Here is a 23,944-nt window from a genome sequence, read left to right as displayed (position 1 = left end):
TTAGTTACTGAAGCCATACTTCAGTAAATTGTTCAGTGTCATCAGTGCACATTTTGCCATATACCTACAGCTTAAATTTTGTGAATTTATTTTTGCACTCCTACATTTTAAATTCCAGTTTTTTTCTATTCTGCTTCTTGCACCTCAGTTATTGATTTAAATTGTTCAGTGTTAACCATTTATACAATTTACCTCTCACATACAGTTTTCATGTAATTCCTGTGTGCTGTTATTTTTTTCTAGTTGCACCTGCAAGTTAGCCACAGATTGTTGACACCCCTGCACTGTTTTGTTTGTTAGTTTTTTTTTAATAAGTGTAATCTTCAAGTACTTAAGTATTAGTATATTCTACCTGCAGTCATACAATCTGTGCCTAGCCCATTAAATTTTTTTTCTGTTCCCCCATTTATTTTGCTCTACATATATTCTATGTTTTATCAGTGAATATTCACCTATGTGCATTGCTTTTTGCTATTTTATATACCCAAGTCATTGAGTGTATTTTTGGGAACCTGCTTATTTACCATTAATTACCAAAATTCCTTGTGAAGTTAATTAATTTTGACCTTGAGATTGTGCAAATTTTTTTTTTCTTTTTGCCAGTGTACACCCTGCTAACACCAGTTAACCTTTGCCATATTCTTGAATTTAATAATTTGCATTTTTATTAATTTTATTTTGTGTGCAATATAGCAATTCTGGTCAGTGTATTTTTTTTTTGTGTGATTTTTGGCACTATTCCATACTCTGATATCTTTTTTGTGCCAACTTCCCTTGTGCAAGTGAATTACCTTTTTTTTTTTTGCGTTTCAATTTGCTACTGCTAGCACCCGCAATCTTTTTAAACTGTGCTTGCAGCACAGTTTAGTGTTGTGTAGTACCTGATTTATTTTAATTTTGTGCAATTTTTGCTACCAGTGTTTACAGTTCAACTCCTTTTCATAAATTTTGTTGCCAGATTCCTGGTGAAATTATTGACTATCCTTAGCTTCATTTTGTGCACTTCCCTGTAGTACATTCACTTGCATACATCTCTTATTTTGTTTTCAGAGTGTATCACTATTTCCCTTTTTATTGTTGTTTTGCTCAAATTATTTCTATCACTAAGCAGTTTACCTAGTACTGTGGTGCTGAGTTCTCTTTGACTCTGTTTTGAATTGTAGCCAGTGCATACCATTTCTTGCTCTGACCTGTTTACCATCTTCGTGACCTACTTGCATTTCAACAATTGACGTCATGACTAAGACACGCAGTGGCCATGCCGTTACCCCAGATTCTGCTGGTGCCAGCAATGGTGCCTCAGCCAGAGTGAGCACGCGGCAGGGCATCGAAGCCCCAGCGACAGTTGGTCAACTTGTGGCTCAAGCCTCGACCACCAGTGGGCCGGCTCATCGTCCATACCTGACCCTTATTTTTGACGGTCGTGCAAATAGTTTAGAGCCATGGCTGCAGTCAGTCGAGGCGACTGTTCAGGCTCTATTTGATAGCCCAACAGATACACAGTACATTCGTGCTGCTGTTGCAGCAGTGGATCTCACCCAGGGTGATATAGGTGCCTTTGTGCAGCTCAAGCGCGTTTGTAAGATTCAGTCTTGGGGTGAACTTAAGGAGGAATTTAGGCGTTATTTTCGGCGTAGTCGCCAACGCCATTACATTGACATCGTTACCAGCGTCTTGGCCGAATGTCAATACCGGCACGAAAGCCCCCTGGCTTGCGTTTGCCGTTTCGAGCAAGCCGCCACGGACTTTACTGATGCCGTCAACTCCACTAAGTGGGCGGATGGTGATGGCCGTATGGCTATTAAAGACATCATCCCCATGCTGGCTGTCGGCATCATGCGGAGGGATTCCGCCCCTAACCTCTGGGCTGCCATTGATGCGCTAGGACTCGGCCCTCAGCACGACGTCCTGGGTGCATATGACGCCATCGACTCGCTCAAGCCGCCTTCCGAGCAAGGCAAGGTTTGCCGCTTTGCGGATGATCCCCTACCCATCCTTGCAGCACCGTCCGCAGTGACCCCGCGGTCGCAGCCGGAAGTCACTTTTGCTGCTGCTGTCAGACAGCCAACCCACAAAGGTTCTAACCCCAGTCCCACTAATACGCGCCTAAGTAAAAATAGCGACCACAGTAACAACAGTCGGTCTTATACAAAAAGGCAGTCATCGACTTCCTGGACCAGGGCGAAACGTCGCCAGCAGACACCACCCCCAACCTCACCCGCTAAGCGTGTAGTGACTTGTTTCAACTGTGGCAAACGAGGGCACTACCGATCTGAGTGTTACAAACTTAAGTCCCCGCAAAGTAACCCTCACAGTCCCCACGCTCAGTATCAAGGTAACCGTCACCGTCCCCATGCCCAGTCTCGCGAGGGAATCTGTGTTTACCACAATACTTCCAGTCATACCTCCCATGAGTGTAACAAGCTGCGAAGTATGCTGACAGCTGAGTGGAGCAAGCAGTCGTCGCGCAATGCACATGCTCGTAGAAGCCCTTCCACTAGTTCGGGGGAAGAGGCGCGTCCGCAAAACCAACGAAAGACGTAGTAACCCTGTCGGAGTCGCTGTATTCCGTCCCTGTCCGCAATGCATTCGCCGCCCTGGGCAGTGATACGCTTGCCGACAGTGAGGAAACCGAGTGTCTTGACGTTGTTGCTGAGACTCTTACCGTACCTTCCAGGTCGAGCCTCGTCAACAAGTGTCGAGCCTCGAGCAGCTGTGACTCCGGGGACCTCGTCGGCCTGTCATGCCTTCATGTTCGGTATGACAACCCATGTGGACCGCTCATCGAGTCCACTGTCCACAATAAGCCTGTTCAGCTTTTCCTAGACACAGGTTCGGTGGTTAACATTGTCCGCTCCACCTTTTTCCGAGACATTGGCCTTCACGCGGCCATGTTGACAGAGCCATCTGCCATTCAGACCTTGAGAGGAGTCTCAGGTAAACCGCTGACGGTTCGCGGTCGCACAACGCTAGAATTTGTGGTCCAGGGTCACAAGCTGTCCGCAAAATTCTTAGTCGTAGATGGTATTGTTTTCCATGGTGACCTGCTCATAGGGTTCAAAACCATGGCAGATCTTAGGATCCGTTTAGATCCAGCTGAGTGGAAAGCGGAATTCAACGGAGTGGATGTGCCCTTCTGGGGCGTGCGCTTAGGATCCACTACGTGCTACTCTGTCTCAGAGTATGCACAGTGCCTAGAATCGTTGGAAACCGGTGGTTTCCATAGCACATTCTCCCCGGGGTCAGTCTCTCGTCCTGATCGACCTCGTAGTAGAGCTCGTTGCCCATCACCTCCTGGCCATCAGCGCGTAGTTACCAGTGAAACCCAGTCTGGGGACGCCCAGTCTAACCTTCACTCTAACTCTGACGCTGTTGTAGAGACCAGCAGTTGTCAAGCCGCAGTATCCCTGTCGGCAGGCGACTGTCTGACTCGTGTCATGGCATCAGCGAGCAGAGTTACTGCTTGTACAAAGTATGACGTCACTTTGTCAGCTAACTCGCTCACTCCTGTTACGGTGTACGTGAGCAGAGCTTTTGAAGGAGACCATGTGCTGGTTGACAACGACACATGCCGAGTCAAGGGCCTCTCCCTTGAACCATCCTTGCACACAGTGCAACGTGGTAAGTTGCAAGTCCTTGTTGTCAACATGCATAGTCGAGAATTTCCCCTGCGGAAGAATACCTCACTTGTTGACCTTGTCAGATTCCCTCTCCCGGTGAGAGTGGAGGGTGAAGCCCCAGCTGACTTCCTTGTGAGTGCAGTTCTCCCAGGCGAGTCTGCTGCTGACTCTTCCAACACCCGGCCAGTGCAGGAAGATGATCTAGCTTTGACAGACTATCCTGAAGAGGTTCCAAAACTTCTCCAGGTTCTCAATCGTGCACGTTCTGCAGTTGCACTAGATGGTGAGTCAATGGGTTTGACCTCACTGATCTCTCACCGTATTCCACTTGACAAAGGTACTAAACCCATTTATGTACCTGCGTATCGCCTGCCACATGCGCAAAGAGTCTTCGCCGAAGAACTCATTACACGGATGCTCCGTGATGGAGTTATTGAGGAGTCCACTTCCCCGTGGAATGCTCCCCTTATTCTGGTTCCCAAGAAAGACGGAACCTGGCGCCCTGTTATCGATTACAGGAAACTGAATGCATGTACCATCCCAGACCGTTTTCCATTGCCAGTTCTGAACGACCTGTTGCAGAACATCGGCGATAATAAGGTCTTTTCAACTCTTGATCTTCTTCAAGGGTTCTGGCAGATCCCCCTCGATGATGAGAGTAGAGAGTTGACAGCTTTCTCTACTCCAACTGGTCATTACCAGTTCAGGAGGATGCCCTTCGGCTTGCGCGGAAGCCCAATCACGTTTAGTCGTTTGATGACGACAATTTTCCGTACCCTCCTAGGTGGCACGCTCATGGTCTACCTGGATGATCTCATAGTCATGTCGCAAGATGTCCCGTCACATCTTGAGAAACTTGACAGGGTATTGGACAGGCTAGCTCAGGCAAATCTTAAGGTAAAGCTCTCCAAATGTCATTTCCTCCGGAAGGAAATAAAATTTCTGGGTCACGTAGTAACTCAGAATGGCATAAAGACGGACGAGTCTAAAATCTCGGCCGTGCAGAAATTCCCCAGACCCATGACGGCGGATGCAGTCCGGTCCTTCATAGGCCTGGCGGGTTTCTACCGCACCTTTATCGCAGGTTTCTCCACCATTGCTGCACCCCTGACACGCTTACTCAAGAAGGATGCCCCTTTTGAGTGGACGTGCGATCAGGAACGAGCTTTTGTCATTCTTAAGAACAAGTTAACATCAGCCCCAACCCTTAGATTCCCTGATTTCACCAAGGCATTTACCTTGACGACTGATGCCAGCAAAGTTGGCATCGGTGCAGTCTTGTCACAGGAATCTAATGGGAAGCAACAGCCTATTGCCTATGCTAGCCGTGTTCTTACTAAAGCGGAAGTCAATTATTCAGTGACAGAGCTAGAAGCTTTAGCCATTGTATGGGCCCTGAGTCATTTTCGGGATATCATCTATCATTATCCTATCAAGATTTATACAGATCATTTACCCTTATTGGCCCTTTTTGCAAATAAGAACCTCTCGGGAAAGCATGCTCGGTGGTCGCTCACGTTCAATGACTACAACCCTGAAATTTGCTATGTCCCAGGTAAGCAAAATGTTGTAGCTGACGCCCTGTCGAGACATATAGCATTCGTGAGTGTCGGCAATTCGTTCTCTGTTGAGGATCTCGAGAGAGCCCAACGACAGGACCCTGTGTGGTCTCCAGTCCTTCGTTTCCTTACCAAGGAGGACGTTGACTTACAGGTCAAGTCTCCCGTTCCACTGAAGGATTTAGTGGTCAACCAAGGAGTACTGTGCCGTGTTGCACAGCTGGTGGACCCCGGCAGAACCGTATACCAACTGGTGATACCACAGTCCATGATACCAGCTACTCTTAGGTTGATCCACAATGTCCCAGGTGTAGCGCACCCCGGGAAGGACCGCAGTATCAAACAGGCACGAATGAAATATTTCTGGCCTAAGATGGCATCGGACATTGCCAAGCATGTACACCAGTGTGTTGTCTGCCTACAGCACAAGGGTACCATTACAGGTCCTAACCCCATTCTAAAGTATCCCATTACAAAGGAGCCCTGGGAGAGAACTTCTGTCGACCTGTTGACGAACTTCTCGACCTCGGAGAAGGGAAATAAGCACCTGCTTGTAATGGTAGATAACTTGACGCGGTACAGTGAATTAGTACCCATTCCTGATAAAACCGCTGAAACGGTCGCTAGTGCTTTCCGTGAGCATGTTGTTCTTCGTCATACTTGCCCACGTGTCCTTCTGTCAGACAATGGGTCTGAGTTTATAAATGGCATAATGCAGGATCTTTGCTCCAGATTCAACATTCATCAAGCGCCAGTAGCTCCACGCCACCCTGCGAGTAATGGTCTTGCTGAACGTACAAATCGCAAAGTCCTGGAGGTGCTCAGAGTAACCGTTAACCCAAGTTGTACTACATGGGATGAGGCTATCCCAGATGTTCAGTGTACATTAAATTCCTCCCTCAACAGCTCGATCGGTGAGACACCTCATTTTGCTTTGTATGGCTATGACAAGCGCTTACCATATGAAATTCTGTTTACTCCACCTAGACCTACTTACGATACTGATAACCCCAGTGTAGTAAAGATGAGGACAACGCAGCTTGTCTTCCAGCGGGTACGAGAGAACCTTATGAAAGCTACTGATAGGTTCACGTCAGAGCGCAATGCCCGCGCCAAGGAAAGCAAAGTGGAACCAGGTTGCAAAGTTATGTTGCTCAACCCAGTGCAGACCCCAGGTATGCACAAACTTGTCCCAAAGTTTGTGGGTCCTTACCGTGTCCTACGACAGCTCCGTGGCAATAAGTTCGAGGTGAGGGAGATTGCTACGGGAGCTATCAAGGAAGCCCACCTTGATCACATGAAGTATGTGGACCATATGCAGGCCGAAGTAGAGCTGGAGGCGCGTGCGTTGCAACGCCACGATCAGACTAATGTTAGGGACAAACCGTCTACCCCTTCTCCCACTACTGCTGGTACGGAAGACGGCCCAGTAAGGCTCCATACTTATGGCCTGCGACCCAGGACAACAGTACATTTCTGTGACATTGACGTACCTACTGACTTGTCCGACTCCTACGCTAGTTATGCTAATTGTTTGCTTGCAGAAATGGGTATAAATGCACACACATTGTATAGCTAGTCGATAATAGAGTCAGGGTGGACAACATCATGTAATTATGTAAATACTTTTAGAAGGGTACCCAGAGTGTAATGAATTCCATGGATATAGTATTATTGTATGTATGTGCACCAGTGTTTTTTTAACTAAAGGAAAAAGCCTGTATTACGGTCAGGGCAGTGCTGCCCTCTGAGTTACATGTCACACCTTAGGAAATGCTACTGTCAGTCATTGTTTGCAGATGTGAGCGTGCAACAACGTTAGTAGACGAGTGGTCAACTGATGTTCAGCCCTGCGGACAACCTGTATATAGAAGATTTTAGTTCCAGTGCTGACGTCTCCCGGCTCTCTACTCGATGAAACAGCGCGGGCAAACCAGTTTTCTCTTCCCCTGGATGGGAGAGTTTTTTTTTTGCCTGTTGCATTTTTTTTTGTCCATTTTTTATTTACTAGTGAGCGAAAGCCAGTCCCTCTCTGGGGTAGCTAGTGTAATTCCTTTATACCTATGGGCCCACCAGTATTGTCGCGTCGGGACGACGCGAGGTGCGTGGCCGAGCAAATGTAGACAGCCTGTACTGGCAGAGCACACAGCCTAGCCGTCTGCTCTGACTAGTTCATATTTCGCGGCATTCAGTGCTGCCCTCTGTAGGCCTACCTAGGTCGGTGGGACACACAGTCCACCCTCTCTCACTCCCGCTTCGACCGACTTGAGGTACACAGGTACTCCCCCTCCACGGACTGGCTTGCGGTCACTTCCTCACACTGCCCGTTGTGTACTCACTCCTACCCGATTAAAGCCAATCTAGTCCACGGCCGTATCATTGCTACCTACGCTACCTTCATCGGCACTAAACCGCTGTTCAACAGTAAGAACAGCAATAACATGTTACTATTACAACTGTAGTGATGGGGTTGTTACTATTACAACTGTAGTGATGGGGTTGTTACTATTACAACTGTAGTGATGGGGTTGTTACTATTACAACTGTAGTGATGGGGTTGTTACTATTACAACTGTAGTGATGGGGTTGTTACTATTACAACTGTAGTGATGGGACTGTTACTGTTACAACTATAGTGATGGGACTGTTACTATTACAACTGTAGTGATGGGGTTGTTACTATTACAACTGTAGTGATGGGGTTGTTACTATTACAACTGTAGTGATGGGTTGTTACTGTTACAACTGTAGTGATGGGGTTGTTACTATTACAACTGTAGTGATGGGGTTGTTACTATTACAACTGTAGTGATGGGACTGTTACTGTTACAACTGTAGTGATGGGACTGTTACTATTACAACTGTAGTGATGGGGTTGTTACTATTACAACTGTAGTGATGGGGCTGTTACTATTACAACTGTAGTGATGGGGTTGTTACTATTACAACTGTAGTGATGGGGTTGTTACTATTACAACTGTAGTGATGGGGTTGTTACTATTACAACTGTAGTGATGGGGTTGTTACTATTACAACTGTAGTGATGGGGTTGTTACTATTACAACTGTAGTGATGGGGTTGTTACTATTGCAACTGTAGTGATGGGGTTGTTACTATTACAACTGTAGTGATGGGGTTGTTACTATTACAACTGTAGTGATGGGGTTGTTACTATTACAACTGTAGTGATGGGGCTGTTACTATTACAACTGTAGTGATGGGGTTGTTACTATTACAACTGTAGTGATGGGACTGTTACTATTACAACTGTAGTGATGGGACTGTTACTATTACAACTGTAGTGATGGGGTTGTTACTATTACAACTGTAGTGATGGGACTGTTACTATTACAACTGTAGTGATGGGACTGTTACTATTACAACTGTAGTGATGGGGTTGTTACTATTACAAGTGTAGTGATGGGACTGTTACTATTACAACTGTACTCATGGAGCTGTTACTATTACAATTGTACTCATGGGGCTGTTACCTGTTACACCTGCACTATACGACGTTTTCCAGCTTATTAGCAAGCTAGAGCGCATGCGCGTTACATTATGCTAACAAGCTCAACAAACTTGCGGTGTTCACATGACCACGTACGCAGTTTGAAAGGAATCATTTGTTAATGACTGTTAGGAGGCAAGTATGCAGCTAAAGCCGCACCCGAACTCACCATTACCAGCCAGAAGTACTGGAACAGTCAGTCGAAGTCACTGTTAGGAGGCAAGTATGCAGCTAAACCCGCACCCGAACTCACTATTACCAGCCAGAAGTACTGGAACAGTCAGTCGAAGTCACTGTTAGGAGGCAAGTATGCAGCTAAACCCCCACCCGAACTCACCATTACCAGCCAGAAGTAATGGAACAGTCAGTCGAAGTCACTGTTAGGAGGCAAGTATGCAGCTAAACCCGCACCCGAACTCACCATTACCAGCCAGAAGTGATGAATGGTATAGAAAACCGACAAGTTGAAGAATTGAGACACTTATGCAACACATGGGAATCTTTATTGAAGAAACGTTTCGCCACACAGTGGCTTCATCAGTCCAATACAAAGTATAAATGGGTAAGGAGAGAAGTTTGAGGTAATGAGTCCCTCAACCTGGAATCGATGTTCCTACAAGAGTGATAGACTGAACACATCGATTCCAGGTTGAGGAACTGATTACCTCAAACTTCTCCTCTCCTTACCCATTTCTACTTTGTATTGGACTGATAAAGCCACTGTGTGGCGAAACGTTTCTTCAATAAAGATTCCCATGTGTTACATAAGTGTCTCAATTCTCCACCGGCCAGAAGTACTGGAACAGTCAGTCGAAGTCACTGAAGGTGGTGAAATTCACTTCGTCCTTCGTGTTTCCCAAAGAGCTGCGCTCAACACTTCAACTGTTCACCTCTTCAAGGGGGGCTCCTTGGCGTGGTGAAGAGGCTCTTGGTCTGAGGAATTAGCCCTGTCGGTCTTCTTCCTCAGACCGAACCTAATTACCCCCCATTCTCCCCTCCCCTATCCCATCCTCCCCATCCTCCCCTTTTTCCATTCCTCCTCCTCCTCCTCACCCCTCCCTTTTGCCCTTCCTCTTTTTAGCCTTCGTGATTTCTCCCACAGGCGTGCTAGTTCCTAGGTAGGGGAAAGGACACCGGGGTCGATCCCATTCCGTTGAGGTTTCTTGGCGGTGGCGTAGTTTGCCGTGGAATCTGGATTGCCTAGGGATGTCCCGATCCCTCTCCGGTATCCCGGAGTAGCTTTGGGTGTCTTTTGGGCGACGGGTGTATCTCTGGAAGCCACCTTTCGGATTCCGGGGGTGGTGGCTGAAGGAGGTATGCTTTGTGGCGGATATCCGGCCGCCCTCTCTTTTGTCCACCGAGGTAGCTCGGCAGATGTGAGGTTGCTATCCCGGATTGCTGGTTTACTGGCATGAAGGGTAGGGTATGGCACGGGTTCCATGCTGCATCTGCGCTACTAGCGGTGTCGAGTCCTCTTGGGAGCGGAGGGAGATTTCCGGCCCTTTCATTCCTCCTGGGAACTATTCCTCCCCGCTCCCCCCTTTTTTTATTCTTTTTTTTGTTTTTATTTTCTTTTCTTCTTTCTTTTTTTTTCTTAAAAACAAAAAGCAAAGGAGTAACCTAACCATGGCAGCCCTAGTCCATGAAACCACTACCCCCGGGCCCCTTCTTGATACCGCACCCCATTCTGACCCTGCCTTGTGTTTAGACCACTCTTCGGACACTCCTGATGCCCCTGTACCTCTTGCTGGTGCTGTTTCCTCACCCGCTTCAGGTACCGGGGCTTCGACTGACTCCTTCGATTTGTCTGAACTCCGCTCTCCTTTGACTATGCTTCCGGCTTCTCCCTCTACGGTACGGCAATTTTCGAATCGCCCACCCATTTCATGCCGGACCAACTCCGGTCCTACTCCTAAACGCCAACGTCAATCTCCTGATGATGCTCCGTCGTTACCTTCCCATTCTACTCGGAAACGACCGACACGTCAAGCACTCCCTCTCCACGCTCAGTTTCGGACCACACAATGGACTAAATTCTTTACTTTAAGACCAACTTCTTCTTCTGCCTACCTTTCTGACCATAGTATTGCCAAAGCGCTCCTGCGTCATGTTGGCAGAGATATTTCATTTCACGCTCTCAAGAGCGGTACGCGCATCGTCACTGTCCAGAATGCTACCCAAGCTCATGATCTTTCTCTCCTTTCGAATATCGATACTACTCCTATCACTATTGAAAAACATCTTTCTCTCAATTCTTGTAGTGGTACTGTCATTCTGCCCCATACCATAGTCCAACAGAATTTCCAGTCATGTGGCAATGACATTTTTGAACAGCTGGAACTCCAGGATCTCCCAATCCTCAAAGTAGACACTTATGTCCTTCCTGCCCGGGGGCGGAGACGTTACCCTTGCAATGTGGCTCGTTTAACTTTTGACAGCCGAGAACTCCCGTCCTCTGTATATGTCGCGGGACATCGGTTACAAGTTCGAAAGGTGATACCTACACCGCAACAATGTAGAAATTGCTGGCGTTTTGGTCACCCAGCGAAATATTGCAGATCTATGGCCGAATGCCCAGTCTGTGGTGCCGACAACCATTCTAATACATCTTGTAGTCAACCTCCATCTTGCCTTAATTGTAATGAAGCTCACCCTTCGTACTCCCGCCGTTGCCAGGTCTACTTAAATGAACGTGAAATCCGTTGCCTCAAAGAGGCAGAAGGTCTCCCTTATGCTATGGCAGTTACTCATCTCCGCCTCCAAGGGAGACTACCCCGTGTTTCTTATTCTCGTGTTTCCAAACATCCCCCCACTTCTGGGGTCCCATCTTCTGCAGCCTCCTCTGTTGTTACCCCTCCCATAGCCATTACGGCATCTAATCCTTTTGCTGTCCTTGGCTCTGACGTCCCGACTACAACTCAGTCTGTTCTCACATCTTCGCGTCCTTCCTCACAAGCCCCAGTATCGACAAGACCTCGTACGACACCTAATACCAATCGCCCCTCTACTCAGAAGTCCAAAAAATCCACATTGCTCAAATCTTCTTTGCCCCTTCCTTCCCTTCTTCCACCTCCACACGTTACCTTTCCAGTCTCTGTACCTAGTTCTTCCCCTCTCTCTGGCTCTATTACAAGTGTGGAGATTCACCCTCCTCCTCGTACTATGCCTTCCACCCCCGTCCCCTCCCAAGTTTCTCCCTCTTCTGTCACCTCCCAGGTTTCTACCTCTTCTGTCCCCCCCCACACTTCATCTCCAGTCCCTTACACTTTTCCCTCCCCCTCTACTTTGGTACAGTCCATTACTGTCCCAATCTTTACTCACCCTCCTCCTCCTATCTCCAATATGGTTTCCCATACATCTTTGAATTCAGAAACACTTGAAGCCATTTCAGAATATATTGCAGAGACTAAACCTTCAATGGACACTGATTCACTTCCTGTTCCTTCTCTTCCCTCTCCTCCATCTTCACAACCCCATTCTTCGCAACGCTCCGTTCCTTCGCTACTTGAACATCTTCCAATGCCACCACACGTTGACTTTTCTAACCCCTCTAGTCCGTAGGTGCCTTTACCTACAGATTCCTGATATTTTCTTCATCGCCAATCATGGCCTATTTACAGTGGAATATCCGCGGCCTCAGGGGTAATCGGGGTGAGCTTCAGATGTTGCTTTCCAGGTTTTCCCCTGTTGGTGCTTGCTTACAAGAACCAAAATTACACTCGGCTGTTTTCCAACCTATCTCAGGCTATAATTTATTGTATTCTTCGGATCCTTTCTCAGATGGGACCTTTAATGAAAGTGCCCTTCTTCTACGCAATGATATTCCGTACTGTCAACTATTTGTCCATACCTCGCTGCATTACACTGCAGCCCGTATCCACTTGAATAAGTGGTTTACAATATGTTCTTTATATCTCTCTCCTTCTCGAGCATTTTCTATCCCAGACTTTGCCTTTCTTGTTTCATCCTTACCACCACCACTTCTGTTACTTGGTGATTTTAATGCCCACCATTTCCTCTGGGGGGGGTCTCATTGTGACTCACGTGGCATTCAGTTGGAGGCTTTTCTTGCCTCTCACCCCCTCCATGTTTTAAATACGGGTACTCCCACCCATTTTGATCCTCGTACTCATACTCTCTCTTGCATCGATCTATCAGTCTGCTCTTCCTCCACAGCACTAGACTTCACCTGGTCTGTTCTACCAGACTTACATGACAGCGATCATTTTCCGATCATTCTTACTTCTCCTTCCTATTCACCACCTTCCCGTAGCCCTCGCTGGCAATTTGATCGGGCAAATTGGGATCTTTACTCACACCTCACTGCTTTTAGTGAGGTTCCTTCTTCATCCTCCATTGATGAGCTCCTACACATCTTCTCGACATCAGTTTATACCGCAGCTTCTCATTCTATACCCCACACCTCAGGCAGGCATTCTCAGAAGTGCGTGCCTTGGTGGTCTCCTGCTTGTGCTCGTGCAGTACGTTTGAAACGTGCTGCATGGGGCAGGTACCGGTACAATAGAACCGCTGAGAGACTTGTTGATTTTAAGCAGAAGCGTGCGATCGCTCGCCGTGTCATCCGTGAAGCTAAACGCACTTGTTGGCGAGACTATGTTTCCACCATCACCTCTGCTTCTTCTATGAGTGCAGTCTGGAAAAAAGTGAGGAAATTGAGTGGTAAATACTCTCCTGACCCGGCTCCTGTTCTACGGGTCACTGGTGTTGATATAGCAAACCCTCTCGACGTTGCCATTGAACTTGGCACACATCTGGTCCGTATTTCCCGAGGGCTCCATCTATGCCCCTCGTTTCTTTCCTCAAAGTCTGCCAGAGAGTTAGTACCCTTGGACTTTTCTTCTCTCGGAGAAGAACAGTATAATGTGCCTTTTACACTTCAAGAACTGGAGGCAACGCTCTCAGCTTGCCGATCATCGGCAGCTGGGCCTGATGACATTCATATTCGTATGTTACAACATTTACATCGGTCAGCCCTTGTAGTCCTCTTACACCTCTTCAATCTTATTTGGGCACATAGAGTTCTTCCCCAGCTGTGGAAATCTGCCATTGTTCTCCCTTTCCGCAAACTGGGTACTACAGGACATGATGCCTCCCACTATCGCCCCATCGCTCTTACAAGTGCAGTTTGCAAAGTGATGGAACGCCTCGTAAATCGACGTTTAATGTGGTATTTAGAGACTCACAACAGTCTCTCCGCTAGTCAATATGGCTTTCGTAAGGGTCGTTCTACCATAGACCCCTTACTACGCTTGGATACGTATGTTCGTAATGCCTTTGCGAATAATCACTCAGTTATTGCCATATTTTTTGACCTTGAGAAGGCATATGACACAACTTGGAGGTATAATATTTTGGCCCAGGCCCATTCCTTAGGCCTCCGAGGCAATCTACCATCCTTCCTTAAGAACTTTTCAACTGACAGACATTTCCGTGTTCGAGTCAATAATGTTCTTTCCCCGGACTTCGTCCAAGCTGAAGGTGTCCCTCAGGGATGTGTTCTAAGCACAACACTTTTTCTCCTTGCTATAAATGATTTGGCCTCTGTTCTTCCACCCAATATTTGGTCATCACTCTATGTTGATGACTTCGCTATTGCTTGTGCAGGCGCTGACTGTCACCTTATTGCAGTTTCTCTCCAGCATGCGGTCGACCGTGTTTCCACTTGGGCCACCACACATGGGTTTAAATTTTCAAGTACCAAAACTCACCAAATTACTTTCACTAGATGCTCTGTTATCTCCGATCATCCTTTGTATCTCTATGGCTCCCGTATCCCCGAACGTGATACAGTCAGGTTTCTAGGCCTTCTCTTTGACCGTCGGTTAACCTGGAAACCTCACATTACCTCTCTGAAGGCAACTTGTCACAGCCGGCTAAACCTTCTTAAAACCCTTGCTCATCTTTCCTGGGGAGCTGATCGTCGAACTCTGCTTCGCCTACATTCAGCCCTCGTTTTATCGAAACTCGATTATGGTGACCAGATTTATTCCGCGGCCTCTCCTGCTACTCTCTCTAGCCTTAACTCTATCCATCACCAAGGCTTACGTTTGTGCCTTGGTGCTTTTCGCTCTTCCCCTGTTGAGAGCCTCTATACAGAAGCAAATGTTCCATCCTTGTCTGATCGCCGTGATGCCCATTGCCTTCGTTACTATGTACGCTCTCACGATCTACACAATCCTTCCATTTATAGAATGGTCACCGATATTAGTAGACATTCTTTATTCGTTCGCCGCCCCTGTTTGCTCCGTCCCTTTTCTCTTCGCCTACTTTCACTCTTGTCTTCCCTTCAGTTACCACCTTTATATGTTCATGTAGCATCTCACTTTTCCCTACCCCCCTGGGAAGTTCCAGCTGTTCGGGTCTGTTCTTTCTCACTCCCTTGCTCGAAAGCTCAACTGCCTACGGTGGCTTCCCGCTCTCTTTTTCTTGATCACTTCCACTCTCATTCTCATGCCACCGCTGTGTACACAGATGGCTCTAAGTCTTCAGACGGCGTCGGATTCGCAGCAGTGTTTCCGGACAGCGTCGTACGAGGGCATTTACTATCTTCAGCTAGCATTTTTACTGCTGAACTGTATGCCATTCTTGCAGCACTTATTCGTATCGCATCTATGCCTGTGTCATCATTTGTAGTAGTCTCAGACTCCCTTAGTGCTCTACAGGCTATACGAAAATTTGATACATCTCATCCCCTAGTTCTCCGTATCCAACTTTGGCTACGCCGTATCTCTACCAAACATAAAGATATTGTTTTTTGTTGGGTCCCTGGTCATGTCGACGTACAGGGCAATGAACAGGCAGACACTGCTGCGCGGTCAGCAGTATATGACCTACCAATTTCCTATCGAGGTGTTCCATTTCTAGACTATTTTGCTGCAATAGCTACCCACCTTCGCACCCGTTGGCAACAACGTTGGTCAACTCTGCTCGGTAACAAACTTCATTCTATTAAACCGAGCATAGGTTACTGGCCGTCTTCTTGTCATCAGTGCCGAGGTTGGGAGACCACTCTCTCCCGCCTTCGCATTGGCCACACTCGTCTTACTCATGGGTATCTCATGGAGAGGCACCCTGTTCCTCTCTGTGAGCAGTGTCAAGTTCCAGTATCGATTAGCCACATTCTGTTAGACTGCCCTCTCTATCAACGAGCACGCAGAATTTACCTCCAACGTCGTCTTCGTTCTCCTACTCTCTCTTTACCTTCCCTTCTTGCTGATGGACCCTCCTTTAATCCTGACTCTCTCATTGACTTCTTGACAACGACTGATTTACTCCACAAACTCTGATGATACTTTTCACACTCCCCTCAGCCCTTTCTGGTTCAGTCTCTTGCTGCCCTTTACCCTTTCACCATCCACTGCCCCGCTGTTATCCGTAACCTGTTGCTCATCCATCTCCCTTTTGCCACCTGATGCCCTCGCTTCCTTCCTGCCCTGCAGCGCTGTATAGTCCTTGTGGCTTAGCGCTTCTTTTTGATTATAATAATAATTCAACTGTTCAGACCTGAGAGAGAGAGAGAGAGAGAAAGAGAGAGAGAGAGAGAGAGAGAGAGAGAGAGTGTGTGTGTGTGTGTGTGTGTCCCACGCTACTTTGTATCCCTCGCTTTGAAACCATTCAAGAGATGCTCTCACATGTGTTGAACGCACATCGATGTTATAAGCCTCAGTACAGCAGCCAAGCCTGGTAATGTACATCCCTGCTACGCTTGTGTTCCTTGTACACCTCGTCAAACAAACACCCAGTAGCAGGGAGAGGTTCGACCCGTGGAGTGGAAACCTGCAGTAGTTCTTCCTTGTCGTGAACCAGGAACCTCACGATACGATCCTTCTTATTTTAGATTTGTTTGTAAATTGTTAGAAGGATTGGTTGGTTGATTAATAAGGTTTAAAGCCTATCGACTATACTAGGATTATTAAGGCTGCACGTAACACCTTCACCACCAGACAAGAATAATCACTATAATTTGGATTAAGGTAACCTCTCAAAGTATATATACACTGAAATAAATTCACCAGTGATTGGACAGACACCTAAAGTCAGTACCTGACCAGCCGGGCTGTGGTTCGTACGTCAGTTTACGTGAGGCCAGCAGTAACAGCCTGGTTGATCAGGCCCTGATCACCGCAAAAACCTGGTCACAGACCGGGCCGCTGGGAAGTTGACATTCGAGAAAGGGTCGTCCCACCGTGAATCACCTCACCCCGTCTTAAGGATACCCTTATAAGCAACAACTCGACTATTGTACATTAATGGTACAAAAAACCGACATGAAAAATCAGAACCATGTGCAACATCTGGGTATCTTTATTTGTCGAGTTCTATATCACATTATGTCCTTGTTTCGCAATGATAAAGTCATGTGTTGCACGTGTTTTTTAAATCTTCACTTTGTCAATGCGATGATTTTCTGCCTAGAAGCTCATCACACCTCCGAATATTGTATCATTTTTCCCCTTAACTCAGACAGACAATACATTTACATCACAATTAATGTTTCAGACATAAACATTAGCTGATCCATCGATCATAAGCATCAGTTGATCCTTCAGGCATAAACATTTGCTGATCCTTCAGACATAAACATTTGCTGATCCTTCAGACATAAACATTTGCTGATCCTTCAGACATAAACATTTGCTGATCCTTCAGACATAAACATTTGCTGATCCTTCAGACATAAACATTTGCTGATCCTTCAGACATAAACATTTGCTGATCCTTCAGACATAAACATTTGCTGATCCTTCAGACATAGACATTTGCTGATCCTTCAGACATAAATATCAGCTGATCCTTCAGACATAAATATCAGCTGATCCTTCAGACACAAATATCAGCTGATCCTTCAGACACAAATATCAGCTGATCCTTCAGACACAAACAATGCATTCATTCAGCAAGCCTAGAGAGTGTTTGTCAAGGTTGTGAACGCCTCTTCTGCCTTCATCAGACACACACACACACACACACACACACATACACACACACACACACACACACACACACACACACACACACACACACACACACACACACACACACACACACACACACACACACACACACACACACACAAACAAAAGGTTAAATAAAAGTCTTTCAGAAACACGTTCAGCAAAACCAAACATTAATCGAGCTTCAATGGAATATTTGAGAGGTGTGTGTGTGTGTACTCACCTACTTGTACTCACCTACTTGTACTCACCTACTTGTACTCACCTACTTGTACTCACCTACTTGTGGTTGCAGGGATCGAGTCACAGCTTTTTTGGTGTGTGTGTGTACTCACCAAATTGTACACATCTAATTGTGGTTGCAGGGGTCGAGACTCAGCTCCTGGCCCCGCCTCTTCACTGATCGCTACTGGGTCCTCTCCCTCTCTGCTTCCTGAGCTTTGTCATATCTCTTCTTAAAACTATGTATGGTTCCTGCCTCCACTACTTCACTTGCTAGGCTATTCCACTTCCTGACGACTCTATGACTGAAGAAATACTTCCTAACATCCGTGTGACTCGTCTGAGTCTTCAGCTTCTAATTGTGACCCCTTGTTTCTGTGTCCCCTCTCTGGAACATCCTGTCTCTGTCCACCTTGTCTATTCCCCGCAGTATCTTGTATGTCGTTATCATGTCTCCCCTGACCCTTCTGTCCTCCAGTGTCGTCAGTCCGATTTCCCTCAACCTTTCTTCGTACGACATTCCCCTGAGCTCTGAGACTAGCCTTCTTGACGTGCTTGACCAGGTGTGGGTTCCAAACTGGTGCTGCATACTCCAGTATGGGCCTAACATACACAGTGTACAGTGTCTTGAACGATTCCTTATTAAGGTATCGGAACGCTATTCTCAGGTTTGCCAGGCGCCCATATGCTGCAGCAGTTATTTGGTTGATGTGTGCCTCCCGTGACGTGCTCGGTGTTATGGTCACCCCAAGATCTTTCTCCCTGATTGAGGTCTGTAGTCTTTGTCCACCTAGCCAATACTCTGTCTGCGGTCTTCTTTGCCCCTCCCCGATCTTCATGACTTTGCATTTGGCAGGGTTGAATTCGAGAAGCCAGTTTCTGGACCACGTTTCCAGCCTGTCCAGGTCTCTTTGCAGTCCTGCCTCATCCTCATCCGATTTAATTCTTCTCATCAGCTTCACATCATCTGCGAATAGGGACACTTCGGAGTCTATTCCTTCCATCATGTCGTTCGCATATATCAAAAATAGCACTGGTCCTAGAACTGACCCCTGTGGGACCCCGCTCGTCACAGGCGCTCACTGTGATACCTCTTCACGCACCATGATTCGTTGTTGCCTCCCTGTCAGGTATTCCCTGATCCATTGCAGTGCCCTCTGTTGCAACCCCTGAATGGGTTACAATGATTATTATGTATATATATAATGTATATTATTTTTTCATATAATTTTATATTGCTTATATTTGCGATAATAGCTAAATCGTAAATATATTGCTTTATATTCTTATTTAGCTTATGTTGTTAGGATGTACATAATATGTGCTCAGTTCAAGTCTTGATTGTCAAACTACTGTAATTATCGCTTGTCGCTCGTTATACTGCCGGCTTCTGAGCTGTGCTGTCCACGGGGCTATCACGTGATCGAGGGGGGGGTGTCCTCACCTCTCGTGAAGTATTCAGTCTGCTCTAGACTCGCTTGGTGGTTGGACAGATTGTCTGTCTCATTATTCTTGTTAGTTCTGTAGAACTCTGTTCACAGAACATTGTATAGACTTAGTGATTTTCGACGTTGTACTGAGGTTGTGTGTCGCTTAAACACTCTAAACATCTCAGGCCCTTAGCTATAGCTTCTGACCTAATTTTGTACTGGTTTCTGTGTATTGTCACAGTCAGGGTTTTTCCTATGCTGAACTTAGATTCAGTAGTATGGGAGTTTTGTAACTTTTGTGGAGGATCTGCTGATGGTCCCTACTTAGTGTCGTTATATTATCTCCTTGATCCTGATTGTGTCACAGTCGCTTGTTATATGGCTATTGGGCTTAGCATTCTTTTCTTTGTTCAAGCAGACTGTTCTGGTTGCCAGTCGGTCAAGAAGTTAGTTTATGTGAGGACTTTGTCAGTCACTTGTTTAAGTCTAGTCGAGTCGTGAGACATAGTGAACTACTTAGAGCACTTACACGCATACACAAACTTACTTGTACATATTTGTAATATCTTATTAAATGTTAATGTACCAGACGGTACTTAAGAATTATAAATGTGATATGTGCTTTCAGCACAATAATATTGAACTCGAGAGATTGATTTTATTTTGATTGCTGTGATTAATTTAATTTAATTTGATAATATACCTCTAGACTTAATAAATTTATTAAATTTTAATTTCTCTAGTTAGTAGCCTACCAGTTGTAATCCTGAAACACTACTGAATAATATTGATTTCTAATGGATAATTGGACAAGGATACTGACTACTTGTTACGAAAACCCAGTAACAGGCTGGATGCTGGAAGGGCAGTCCTTTCTAGTATTCACTGGAGATCTCTAAGCTTTTAGAATCGCGTTTTTTGTAACACCCTCCCTGTTATGTGCGCCTGATCCTCCAGCTTCTGCACTAATCTCTTGTGAGGAACTGTGTCAAAGGCCTTCCTGCAGTCCAGGAAAATGCAATCAACCCACCCCTCTCTCTCGTGTCTTGTCATAAAACTCCAGACGATTTGTGACACAGGATTTGCCTTCCATGAACCCATGCTGGTTTTCATTTATAATCTTGTTCCGTTCCAGGTGTTCCACCACTCTCCTCCTGATAATATTCTCCATGACTTTGCATACTATACAAGTCAGAGACACAGGTCTGTAGTTTAGTGCCTCGTTTCTGTTTCCTTTCTTAAATATGGGGACTACATTTGCTGTCTTCCATTTCTCAGGTAGTTGCCCAGTTTCAAGGGATGTGTTGAAGATTGTGGTTAGGGGCATGCACAACATCTCTGCTCCTTCTCTAAAGACCCACGGGGAGATGTTGTCCGGTCCCATCGCCTTTGAGGTATCAAGGTCACTTAGCAGCTTATGCACCTCCTCCTCGGTTCGTATGTCATCCAACACTTATTGGTATATTCCCTCTTGATGTTCCCTTCTGTGCTGTCTTCCCAGAGCCCTTCCTGTCTCTACTGTAAAAACTTCCTTAAATCTCCTGTTTAGCTCCTCACATACCTCCTGATCATTTCTTGTGAGTTCTCCACCTTCTGTCCTCAGTCTGATCACCTGGTCTTTGACTGTTGTCTTCCTCCTGATGTGGCTATACAACAGTTTCGGGTCAGTCTTGACTTTCGATGCTATGTTATTTTCATACTGTCGTTGGGCCTCCCTCCTTACCTGTGCATACTCGTTCCTGGCTCTGCATACTCGTTCCTGGCTCCTGGTTCCTGTGTGTGTGTTTGTGTGTGTGTGTGTGTGTGTGTGTGTGTGTGTGTGTGTGTGTGTGTGTGTGTGTGTGTGTGTGTGTGCGTGTGTTTGTGTGCGTGCGTGTGTGTGTCTATGTGTGTACTCACCTAATTGTGATTGCAAGGGTCGATTCATAGCTCCTGGCCCCGCCTCTTCACTGATCGCTACTAGGTCCCTCCCTCCCTGCTCCATGAGTTTTATCATACCTCTCCTTAAAGCTATGTATGGATCCTGCCTCCATCACCTCCCTTTCCAGACTATTCCACTTCCAGACAACTCTGTGATTGAAGAAATACTTCCTAACATCCATGTGACTCATCTGAGTTTTCAATTTCCAATTGTGACCCCTTGTTGCTGTGTCCCATCTCTGGAACATCCTGTCCCTCTCCACCTTGTCGATTTCTCAGCATTTTATATGTTTTTATATCCCCCCTATCTCTCCTGTTCTCCAGTGTCGTTAGGTTGGTTTCCCTTAACCTCTCCTCGTAGGACATTCCCCTTAGCTCCGGGACTAGTCTTGCTACAAACCTTTGCACTTTCTCTAATTTCTTGACTTACTTGACCAGTTGTGGGTTCTAAACTGGTGCTGCGTACTCCAATGAAGGCCTGACGTACACGGTGTACAGAGTATTGAACGATTTCTTACTGAGATGTCGGAAAGCTGTTCTTAGGTTTGCCTGGCACCCATATGCTGCAGCAGTTATTTAGCTCATGTGCGCCTCAGGAGATGTGCTCGGTATTGTACTCACTCTATGATCCTTTTCGATGAGTGAGGGTTGTAGTCATTGGCCCCCCTAACCTATACTCTGTCTGGGGTCTTCTTTTACCTTCTCCAATCTTCAAGACTTTGTATTTGGTGGGGTTAAACTCCAATAGCCAGTTGTCGGACCAGGCTTGCAGCCTGTCCAAATCCCTTTGTTGTCCCACCTGATCCTCATTCACTTGAATTCTCCGCATTATCATCACATCGTCTGCAAACAATGACACCTCTGAATCTATCCCTTCCTTCCTTCATGTTATTCACATATACCAGAAACAGCACCAGCCCTAGGACTGACCCTTGTGGAACTCCGCTTGTCACAGGCGCCCACTCTGACTCCTTGTCACGTACCATTACTCGCTGTTTCTTTCCTGTCAAGTATTCTCTTATCCTGCCTGCTCCTCTAGATTTTGCACTAATCTCTTCTGCGGAACTGCGTCGAAAGCCTTCTTGCAGCCTAAGAAAATGCAATCTACCCACCGATTTGTTTGCACGATGTTCGAGTCCTGGTTTCCGGCTTCTTGAACATAGATCAACTCTCCTGGTTTCTGGCTTGTTGAGCCCTGTCAGAACTAAGTTTGAAACTTTCTAGTTATCTACTGCTTTAAGACTGAAAAATTACTTCCTAACTTCCTCGTGACAACTCATCTGTGATCAATTTTTACCTACTGTCAATGTTTACTTGCACCTGGTCAACGATAGATACCCCTAGGTAGGTAACCTCCCTCTCTCCAGGTGCCACATCACGCCAGCGGAACTACCACTTCCAGACCAGTATAACAATTCACCTAAATAAGACTGGGGTCCCACTAGCAACCAATCTCGGGATAATTAGGAACTTGCTATTCGTCTGTCATGTAACCTAATTCCATTTTCTTCCTTAGGAGCCGCCGGCTACATACTCCGGGGGGTGGACGTTCCTCGGTTCGCCTTCGCTGGAGGTCAAGCTAATCTGACCTGTTCCTATGACCTGAGGTCAACCAGACTCTACTCCCTCAAGTGGTACCACAATGGTACCGAGTTCTACCGTTATGTTCCCACTGAGCGGAACAGACCCATCAACATCAAGCCTAGCCACAAGTTCTCTGTTACTGTGAGTGTTATATGTGTGTTCTCTGGCGTTATGTGTGTTCTCTGGCGTTCTATGTGCTCTCTGGCATTCTGTGTGTTCTGTGTATTCTTTGGCGTTCTGTGTGTTTTCTGTGTATTCTCTGGCGTTCTTTGTTCTCTCTGGCATTCTGTGTTCTCTGGCGTTCTGTGATTTCTGGTGTTGTGTGTGTTCTCTTCTATTCTGCTGTATGTTATTTGGCGTTCTGTTTTCTGGTGTTATGTGTTCTCTGGTGTTCTGTGTTTTCCGATGTTCTTTGGTGTTCTGTGGTCTTCACTAATCATCCTTGTAAAACTCAACAGACCTGAGCCCCGTGATCCAAGGAATTGAAGCTACCCGTCCCTTTCTCCGATCAAACATGGGTGCACCCCATTTCTCATTAGTGTGACCCCTATGAATTTAGCGCTTCCCCATTTAATGTCATAATTATCGTTTCAACACAAATGAGCATCAAACTCACTAGTTTAACTCGATGCTAAAATGATGTAGTGTCCGAAACAATAAGACATTCTCTCTAGTTTTTGTTCAGACAGGTCTTCCACTAGGGTTCGTTCCTAGCACAACTCTGTATTAGTTTGTAATGGTTTAGCTTCCTGGATGGATATAAACGGTACAAAATACTGATACCATAGAAAAAATAAACGCAAATGCAGTATGTAATTCTTTATTGACAACGTTTCGCCCACGGTGGGCTTTTATCAAGTCACAAGCAGACCTACTTTGACGTATTGGTTGATTGATTCGTTAGGAACTGTGCCCTGACACGGGTCTTAATCCTAAGGATCTCGAAGGAGATATCATCTAATTCGGCTGTACTGTGGCGGTGATCACAGGGTCTTGCTGCCCCCCTTCCCCTTCCTGTGCGTTCCAAGCCAAAACATTTTATGTATAACAACTGGTTAAGACCATCAGGACCCCATCATTGTCTCTGGGTCCTGTGTTCGATGCTCGGGTAAATTTCCAAATGAAC

The 23,944-nt window shown here is 46.3% G+C and overlaps 1 protein-coding gene across 1 annotated transcript in view; it reads left to right on the top strand.

Annotated features, from left to right (window-relative positions):
- LOC128694353 (uncharacterized) overlaps positions 1 to 23,944 on the top strand; it is a 276,301-nt gene that overhangs the window by 65,286 nt on the left and 187,071 nt on the right. Inside the window, exon 2 of the mRNA XM_070093513.1 lies at positions 22,751 to 22,959. Within this exon, the coding sequence (XP_069949614.1) occupies positions 22,751 to 22,959 (209 nt within the window). The remainder of the gene's footprint in view (positions 1 to 22,750; positions 22,960 to 23,944) is intronic.

Source organism: Cherax quadricarinatus, chromosome 43 (assembly GCF_038502225.1).
Source record: "Cherax quadricarinatus isolate ZL_2023a chromosome 43, ASM3850222v1, whole genome shotgun sequence".
Lineage (NCBI taxonomy): Eukaryota > Metazoa > Arthropoda > Malacostraca > Decapoda > Parastacidae > Cherax > Cherax quadricarinatus.
Note: the sequence above shows the minus strand (reverse complement) of the source record. Positions and strands in the feature narration are given on the sequence as shown.